The following is a 9,363-nucleotide window of genomic DNA, read 5'->3' on the forward strand; positions in this document are numbered from 1 at the left end:
CTTTATGTCCCCGGATTTGTGTTAAAAGCTCTACAACAAAGCTTTCTTAGTGTCCAACAAGCTTTCTCTGCCCTTAACCTTGTTCTGAACACCTCCAAAACAAAGGTCATGTGGTTTGGTAAGAAGCATGCCCCTCTTCCCCACTGGTGTGATTCCTACCTCTGAGGGTTTAGAGCTTGAGGTAGTCACCTCATACAAGTACTTGGGAGTGTGGCTAGACCGTAGACTGTCTTTCTCTCAGCACATATCAAAGCTGCAGGCTAAGGTTAAATCTAGACTTGGTTTCCTCTATCGTAATCGCTCCTCTTTCACCCCAGCTGCCAAACTCACCCTGATTCAGATGACCATCCTACCCATGCTAGATTACAGAGACATAATTTAGATCGGCAGGTAAGGGTGCTCTCGAGTGGCTAGATGTTCTTTACCATTCGGTCATCACATTTGCCACCAATGCTCCTTATAGGACACATCACTGCACTCTGTACTCTTCTGTAAACTGGTCATCTCTGTAAATCTGTCGCAAGAACCACTGGTTGATGCTTATTTATTAAACCCTCTTAGGCCTCACTCCCCCCTATCTGAGATATCTACTGCAGCCCTCATCCTCCACATACAACACCCGTTCTGCCAGTCACACTCTGTTAAAGGTCCCCAAAGCACAAACATCCCTGGGACTGGAAAGAGCTGCAACAAACACTCAAACTGGACAGTTTTATCTCAATCTCTTCATTCAAAGACTCGATCACTCTTACTGTAAGTTGTGGCTGCTTTGCGTGATGTATTGTGTGATGTATTGCTGTCTCTACCTTCTTGACCTTTGTGCTGTTTGTGCCCATTAATGTGTGTACCCTGTTTTGTGCTTCTACCATGTTGTGCTGCTGCTATGTTGTGTTTCTACCATGTTGTTGTCATGTTGTGTTGTTACCATGCTGTGTTGTCATGTGTTGCTGCCATGCTATGTTGTTGTCTTAGGTCTTTCTTTGTGTAGTGTTGTGTTGTCTCGTGGTGATGTGTGTTTTGTCCTATATTTTTATTTAATTTATTTGTATTTTTAATCCTAGTCACCACAGGAGGCCTTTTGCATTTTGGTAGGTCGTCATTGTAAATAATAATTAGTTCTTAACTAACTTGCCTAGTTAAAAAAAGGTTCAATAATAAATAAATAAAAATGTAGTTCCTAACAGTTCGTGTGCACCGTTTCTCATGTTGAGTTTGTCCCACCAAGATTTACATGCTAAAATCGCCACTGGAGGGCAGACACTGCGAGATTAGCGGCAAGAGGAAATTCTTCTCAGGCAGTTTAATAGACAGCGATTGGGGTCCTACAAGCTTTTAACTCGCGCATGCGCATGAGATAATTTCTCTTTCTCGGTGGACACAATGGCGGACGTAGAGTAAGTGATTTCTTCTCTGCCAGAATCTATGCCCATCTACTAATTTAACAAATAGCCAACGTTATTTGACATTAAGTTAGTTATCGCCAGCTAAAGAACATGTTTGTCGCGTCGGTAGTGTTGAGTGGCGTTTTTTACTCTACGATATTTTTGTTGATTTGGTTGACTCGGGGCCTGGATGTGTTTAGAAACATTCCCGGCTTGCGAATCCATTTGCACATGTTTTAACCTATATGCGTGGCTCGTAGTTTTACTTGCATATTGTCAATGAGTTGTAAAGTATATTTTATGATTATTTCGCTGTTTGAGCCCCGCAATATCACAAAGTAGACTTTGCGTCTGTCTTCGGCCGGCAAAACTAACAAGCCAGGTTAACTCACGTCGGGCTCACGTTTTGGAAATGGCTAGCTAGGTAACGCTAACAGTTTCCACAACATGTTTGGTTCGTTAAGTTATTATTCCTCAGTCAGTCACTTCCATGTTAAACTATTTCCCCCCATACTCTAAACAAATTGATGCCTCTTGCAGAAAAAAGGTTCCGGCGGTCCCTGAGAGCCTTTTGAAAAGGCGGAAGGCCTTCGCCACCATGAAGACCATGCGGATCAAGAAGATGCTTGCCGAAAAAAAAGTAAGTTTGAACTAACTCAAGTACTAACCTAACTAGCAGGCATAGAATCTCCTTAGATGCATTTGATGTACTGTGTGTGTGGGGGGGGGGGGGTTTAATAGCTACCCACTGTCATTCAAACTGTATACCTACAATGTGGTTAATGATGCTCAACTTTTTTCCCCATCTTATCGACTCTGGTGAAACCAGTCTGAAATAAGCCAATTTGTCTGAAACCACATAGAAATGTCTTAAATAATCATTGTTAGATTTAACATTGAAACTGTGTCGTTGAAGGGCTTGTTAGTAAGCATTCCACTGTAAGGTCTATTACACCTGTTGTATTTTGGTGCATGTGACAAATAAAATGTATTTGATCAGTTTAAACTATGTTCAGGCATAAAATTATGAATTAATTCCAGGTTTATACAAATGTGTATAAATTCATTGATCCAACACTAAATTTGGAAGATATACAACCAAGAGTGGCACCGTCTAAACTAGTAGAAGTTAAAGCAAATTAACGTACTTATTTGATCAACACTGTCAAGTCCGAGGTTATAATAATTGGCCTTTTCTCTACATTGTACAGTGGTGGGTGAATGCCCCACATCCTGCTGAAAAACTAACTCTGGTCATACTGTGAAGTTAACAAGAGGTGTTACCTAGCTGTGATGTTCTGTTCTGACTCATGGTTGATGCCTTATATCCCCAGACTCGTAAGGTGACCAGGCACCTGATCTACAAGAGGGCTGAGAAGTACCACAAGGAGTACAGGGAGATGTACCGGCGTGAGATCCGCATGGGGCGGACAGCCCGCAAGGTTGGGAACTTCTACGTCCCAGCTGAGCCCAAGCTGGCCTTCGTCATCAGGATCAGGGGGTATGTTTCTGTGGATTAGACCGCTAAATGCATATTTTATCCCTGTTATTTTTGTCAGATTTCCATGTCTGTCTCGTACACCATTGCTCAGGTGATGGGTAAAACATGGATCTATTTAAGTCGTTACCTGGACATTGATTTTATTTGTTACTTGGTATAGCCGGTGACCATGTTGTCTTTAAAACTTCTACACAATGTGGTTAATGATGCTCAACTTTTTTCCCCATCTTATCGACTCTGGTGAAACCAGTCTGAAAAATAAGCCAATTTGTCTGAAACCACATTGAATGTAAACTAAAAGCCGACTGAAATTAAGAGAAGTAATGCTGTGCTGAACAATTCTAACACTGTACCTCTCTCCCCTGCCCCTCGCCCTCTCTTTCTGCCCCCCCTTTCAGTATCAACGGTGTCAGTCCCAAGGTGCGCAAGGTCCTCCAGCTCATGCGTCTGCGGCAGATCTTCAACGGAGTGTTCGTCAAACTGAACAAGGCTTCCATCAACATGCTGAGGATCGCCGAGCCCTACATCGCTTGGGGGTAAGGCTGACATTACTACCACAGTGTATTCACTAGGAAGCCAACGGTCCAATGTAGGGAGGAACTAGCCTGAATTGGCCAACAAGAAATGCTCGTTTTCGTAGCGGAGCTTTTCATGTTGCAAACAGGTTTGTACTAATGAATACACCCCTGCTTTGATGTGGACAGGCCGGTTGAATTTGACATTTATGGTTTTGTGTTTCTTTACTTGGCACTGATTTTAAGGTAGTGGTACAACTTATTTTCTGCTGCAGTAATTGTCTGGAATTTTTACACAATGTGGTTAATGATGCTCAACTTTTTTCCCCATCTTATCGACTCTGGTGAAACCAGTCTGAAAAATAAGCCAATTTGTCTGAAACCACATTGATATTACTTGTGGCGTGTCCAGTATGAAATGAACCAAATGTTGGGTGCAGCTGCAGTAGTTCTCACTGTTTTGTTGTGACTACGCTACCTGCGTGCTGTTTCACAGATGGTATTTTCCTGCTCTTGTTTCCCAGGTACCCCAACCTGAAGTCTGTTCGCGAGCTGATCTACAAGCGTGGCCATGGCAGGATGACCAAGCAGCGCATCGCCCTCACAGACAACGCCTTGGTCGACAAGGCCCTGGGTACGCATTTACTTATACGGGACTGAATCGCTTCAAGCGCCCGTAATAGACAAGATGGGTTGCCTTTGGGGCCAATATGATCCCGAGCATGATGGGACAAATCTGCCCTGTAATGATTGTCCTGTCATTCAAACTATAACTACAATGTGGTTAATGATGCTCAACTTTTTTCCCCATCTTATCGACTCTGGTGAAACCAGTCTGAAAAATAAGCCAATTTGTCTGAAACCACAGAGAAAAAGACTGCTATCTGAAATGGCAGAATAGGCCACTGCGTTTAGTGATTTGGGACATGGATATCCCATTACTGTACAATAACCTTTAGCTGGAAACTTCTCTACACCAGCAATAACATCTGCTATATACAGTGCATTAGGAAAGTATTCAGACCCATTTTGTTAGTTTACAGCCTTATTCTAAAATTGATTAAATAGTATTTCCCTCAGTAATCTACACACAATACCCCATAATAACAAAGCAATACTTGCTTTGTTATACTAGGTGAACCTCGCCCCAGTCTGAGGTCCAGAGCGCTCTGGAGCAGGTTTTCATCAAGGATCTCTCTGTACTTTGCTCTGTTCATCTTTCCCTCGATCCTGACTAGTCTCCCAGTCCCTGCCGCTGATAGACTTCCCCACAGCATGATGCTGCCGCCACCACCATGCTTTACCGTAGGGTTGGTGCCAGGGTTCCTCCAGAAGGGACGCTTGACATTCAGGCTGAAGAGTTCAGTCTTGGTTTCATCAGACCAGAGAATATTGTCTCATGGTCTGAGTTCTTTAGGTGCCTTTTGGCGAACTCCTAGCAGACAGTCATGTGTCTTTTACTGGGGAGTGACTTCTGTCTGGCCACTTTACCATACAGGCCTGATTCCTGGAGTGCTTCAGATATAGTTGTCCTTCTGGAAGCTTCTCCCATCCCTACAGTGAAGCTATGTCAGTGACTGTCAGGTTCTTGCTCTTCTCTTTGACCAAGGCCCTTCTCCCCAGATTGCTCAGTTTGGTCGGACGGACAGCCCTAGTTAGTCTGCAGTGCAATATTTTTTTCCAATTTCCCATTTATGGCTGTGTTCTTAAACATTCAACACTCTAGAAATAGTTTTATTCTCATCACAATTAGATCTCAGATCTACTGACAGATCTGACATGCACTGTCAACTCTGGGACCTTTTTATAGACAGGTGTACCCTTTCAAATCATGTCCAATAAATTGCTTTTCCCACCGGTGGACTGGGATCAGGTTGTAGAAACGTCTTCAGGATGATCAATGGGAACAGGATGTGCTTAACCTTTCTAGGACGTTCCGCTCGCGGAACCCCTTGACAACATTCGGCTGAAAAGGCAGCGCGGGAAATTCATTTTTTATTTTATTTTTAGAAATATGATATTTTCACACATTAACAAGTCCAAAACAGGAAATGAAAGAAACATCTTGTTAATCTACCCATCGTGTCTGATTTAAAAAATAATAATAATTGCTTTACATCAAACACAACATATGATTGTGTTAGATCACCGCCAAGTCCAAAAAACACACAGCCATTTCCCCAGCCAAAGATTAGTCACAAAAAGCAGAAATAGAGAAATGTATCACTAACCTTTGATAATCTTCATCAGATGACACTCATAGGACATCATGTTACACATACATGTATGTTATGTTCGATAATGTGCACATTTATATCCAAAAATCTCAGTTTACAGAAATGCCTCAAATATCCAGCGAAATTGCAGAGCCACATCAAATACCAGAAATACTCATCATAAACTTTGATGAAAGATACATGTTTAACATAGAATTCTAGATACACTTGTTCTTAATGCAACCGCTGTGTCAGATTTAAAAAACACTACGGAAAAAGCAAACCATGCAATAATCTGAGACGGCGCTCAGATAGAAACAAAATTTGAAATCTGACACGTTGGCTGGATTCACAACAAGTGTAGCTTTCATTTGGTGTATTGCATGTGTGATTTCATGAAAGTTACATTTTTTTATATGTCATTTATTTGAATTTGGCGCTCTGCATTTTCCCAGAAGTTAACCTGTTTTCGCTTTATTATATATATATATATATTTATTATGGGGTTTTGTGTGTAGATTGCTGAAGATTTTTTACATCATTTTAGAATAAGGCTAACGAACAATGTGGAGTAAGTCAAGGTGTCTGAATACTTTCCAAATGCACTGAATTGTCACATTCAAATTTGATTAAATTGATAATCTCCTGGGTGGTCAGTCCTTCCATATGTCTTATCATTTTCAGTTTAAATCAGTTTTTATCCCTCGGCTCTTTGAATTAAACTGCAGATTGCCCTTTTAAACGCATATTAACACTCAGTCCTCACTCTGTCCTCGTCCCTCCAGGTAAATACAGCATCATCTGTGTGGAGGACCTGATCCATGAGATCTACACGGTCGGGAAGAACTTCAAGCCCGCCAACAACTTCCTGTGGCCCTTCAAACTGTCCTCACCCCGCGGCGGCATGAACAAGAAGACGACTCACTTCGTGGAGGGAGGCGATGCTGGAAACAGGGAGGACCAGATCAACAGACTCATCAGGAGGATGAACTAGAGGTGACTAGATTAAGGCAACGTTTCCCGACCTCGGTCCTCTGGACTCCAGGGGATGCAGCCCCCCCCCCTCCCCCCAACAAGCTTTGTATTGTTGGGGCTAACACAAATGTTCACACGTTGGGGTCCCAAGGACTGAGTTTGGGGGGGAATGTCGGGGAGGGGGGGCAGGGGTTAAGGTGAGATGGGAACCTGTAGGTGTGTATCCCAAGTGATACCCTATTCCCTATATAGTGTACTAGTTCAACCCATAAGAAGTTCACTATATAGGGATTTGGGGTGCCATTTGGGACTCAAATTGAACTTCTGGGGATGTGTGTTTCTCAGAGTGCGCTGATCTGGGATCAATTTTCACTTTTACACGATGACCTGGTCTTCGATCATTGCTCCAGCTCAGATCGTTCTCTCTTTCTCTTGATGTGTGCACTTCAATTCTTTCCACAAATACACTGCTCAAAAAAAATAAAGGGAACACTAAAATAACACATCCTAGATCTGAATGAATTAAATATTCTTATTAAATACTTTTTTCTTTACATGGTTGAATGTGCTGACAACAAAATCACACAAATTATCAATGGAAATCAAAATTATCAACCCATTCAGGTCTGGATTTGGAGTCACACTCAAAATTCTTGTGGAAAACCACACTACAGGCTGATCCAACTTTGATGTAATGTCCTTAAAACAAGTCAAAATGAGGCTCAGTAGTGTGTGTGGCCTCCACGTGCCTGTATGACCTCCCTACAACGCCAGGGCATGCTCCTGATGAGGTGGCGGATGGTCTCCTGAGGGATCTCCTCCCAGACCTGGACTAAATTATCCGCCAACTCCTGGACAGTCTGTGGTGCAACGTGGCGTTGGTGGATGGAGCGAGACATGATGTCCCAGATGTGCTCAATTGGATTCAGGTCTGGGGAACGGACGGGCCAGTCCATAGCATCAATGCCTTCCTCTTGCAGGAACTGCTGACACACCACTCCAGCCACATGAGGTCTAGCATTGTCTTGCATTAGGAGGAACCCAGGGCCAACCACACCAGCATATGGTCTCACAAGGGGTCTGAGGATCTCATCTCGGTACCTAATGGCAGTCAGGCTACCTCTGGCGAGCACATGGAGGGCTGTGCGGCCCCACAAAGAAATGCCAACCCACACCATGACTGACCCATCGCCAAACCGGTCATGCTGGAGGATGTTGCAGGCAGCAGAACGTTCTCCACGGCGTCTCCAGACTCTGTCACATGTGCTCAGTGTGAACCTGCTTTCATCTGTGAAGAGCACGGGGCGCCAGTGGCGAATTTGACAATCTGGGTGTACTCTGGCTAATGCCAAACGTCCTGCACGGTGCTGGGCTGTAAGCACAACCCCCACCTGTGGACGTCGGGCCCTCATACCACCCTCATGGAGTCTGTTTCTGACCGTTTGAGCATGCACATTTGTGGCCTGCTGTAGGTAATTTTGCAGGGCTCTGGCAGTGCTCCACCTGCTCCTCCTTGCACAAAGGCGGAGGTAGCGGTCCTGCTGCTGGGTTGTTGCCCTCATACGGTCTCCTGATGTACTGGCCTGTCTTCTGGTAGCGCCTCCATGCTCTGGACACTACGCTGACAGACACAGCAAACTTTCTTGCCACAGCTCGCATTAATGTGCCATCCTGGATGAACTGCACTACCTGAGCCACTTGTGTGGGTTGTAGACTCTGTCTCATGCTACCACTAGAGTGAGAGCACCGCCAGCATTCAAAAGTGACCAAAACATCAGCCAGGAAGCATAGGAACTGAGAAGTGGTCTGTGGTCACCACCTGCAGAACCACTCCTTTATTGGGGGTGTCTTGCTAATTGCCTATTTCCACATTTTGTCTATTCCATTTGCACAACAGCATGTGCAATTTATTGTCAATCAGTGTTGCTTCCTAAGTGGACAGTTTGATTTCACAGAAGTGTGATTGACTTGGAGTTACATTGTGTTGTTTAAGTGTTCCCTTTATTTTTTTTGAGCAGTGTATTTAAGCATTGGATTGGAGGCTATGGGTTAGATGGGAGTTTCCATCCTATTTCTTATAACGGCCATTTTTCCTTTCGAGTGAGGAGTGGAAGTGAACGTGGGCACACTTAGGGACGAAGGAAAGATTATTGGGGGACACGACTGATGTCCGTAGACTCGGACCCTGGTTCTGGAAAGCCGACGTGTGTTTAGGATTTAGTTTAAGCCCAAGTTTGTTCACTTTTGAATCCAAGATCTTGACCTAGATGAATCGGTTCTTGTGTTGTCAGGGTTAGTTGACTACTGCCTTTATCAGCTTTATACCAGTGCAACGATTGAGAACAAAACCATTTGAACATTGTTTATGGGTATGTTCCTAAGTGTCCAGTTTCTGTTTAACACAATGTGGTTAATGATGCTCAACTTTTTTCCCCATCTTATCGACTCTGGTGAATCCAGTCTGAAAAATAAGCCATTTTGTCTGAAACCACATTGAATTACTGGCACTTCGAGGATGTTTTCCCGTCTAGTTACTAAGTGAATTAAAGGAAATTGTGTTTTATTTTAGATGCTCAGTTCAAAGTTTGTGCTCGGTGCTTGAAAACATTAGAACATGGGTGACAACGGATCTCAAACTAAACATTGGAACTGTGTTTGCTGTAAGAAACTTGTTTTCTGGTATTAAATATAAAAATGTCTTGTCTTCCAGGTTTTTCCAAAGGATGCTGTTGAGTCTGTACAATAAACATCAAAAGGAACTTATTGGTCTTGTC

General features: G+C 43.5%; 1 protein-coding gene and 5 non-coding genes across 6 annotated transcripts; all 6 read left to right on the forward strand.

Annotated features, from left to right (window-relative positions):
* The first annotated feature begins 1,317 nt into the window (after positions 1 to 1,317).
* On the forward strand, positions 1,318 to 9,348 carry LOC129858940 (60S ribosomal protein L7-like). The gene is made up of 7 exons (XM_055928184.1): positions 1,318 to 1,394; positions 1,923 to 2,022; positions 2,717 to 2,883; positions 3,282 to 3,419; positions 3,923 to 4,032; positions 6,400 to 6,610; positions 9,300 to 9,348. The coding sequence occupies exons 1-6, from the start codon at positions 1,381 to 1,383 to the stop codon at positions 6,606 to 6,608; spliced, it is 738 nt and encodes a 245-aa protein (XP_055784159.1). The 5' UTR covers positions 1,318 to 1,380; the 3' UTR covers positions 6,609 to 6,610; positions 9,300 to 9,348.
* LOC129860248 (small nucleolar SNORD12/SNORD106) lies at positions 2,155 to 2,244 on the forward strand. The gene has a single exon (XR_008760341.1). It is a non-coding gene; the product is annotated as a small nucleolar SNORD12/SNORD106 (small nucleolar RNA).
* LOC129860244 (small nucleolar SNORD12/SNORD106) lies at positions 3,077 to 3,168 on the forward strand. Its single transcript, XR_008760337.1, has one exon. It is a non-coding gene; the product is annotated as a small nucleolar SNORD12/SNORD106 (small nucleolar RNA).
* LOC129860245 (small nucleolar SNORD12/SNORD106) lies at positions 3,696 to 3,787 on the forward strand. The gene has a single exon (XR_008760338.1). It is a non-coding gene; the product is annotated as a small nucleolar SNORD12/SNORD106 (small nucleolar RNA).
* Positions 4,176 to 4,267, forward strand: LOC129860250 (small nucleolar SNORD12/SNORD106). Its single transcript, XR_008760343.1, has one exon. It is a non-coding gene; the product is annotated as a small nucleolar SNORD12/SNORD106 (small nucleolar RNA).
* LOC129860241 (small nucleolar SNORD12/SNORD106) lies at positions 8,993 to 9,084 on the forward strand. Its single transcript, XR_008760334.1, has one exon. It is a non-coding gene; the product is annotated as a small nucleolar SNORD12/SNORD106 (small nucleolar RNA).
* Positions 9,349 to 9,363: the final 15 nt, after the last annotated feature.

This window comes from Salvelinus fontinalis, chromosome 7 (assembly GCF_029448725.1).
Source record: "Salvelinus fontinalis isolate EN_2023a chromosome 7, ASM2944872v1, whole genome shotgun sequence".
Classification (NCBI taxonomy): domain Eukaryota; kingdom Metazoa; phylum Chordata; class Actinopteri; order Salmoniformes; family Salmonidae; genus Salvelinus; species Salvelinus fontinalis.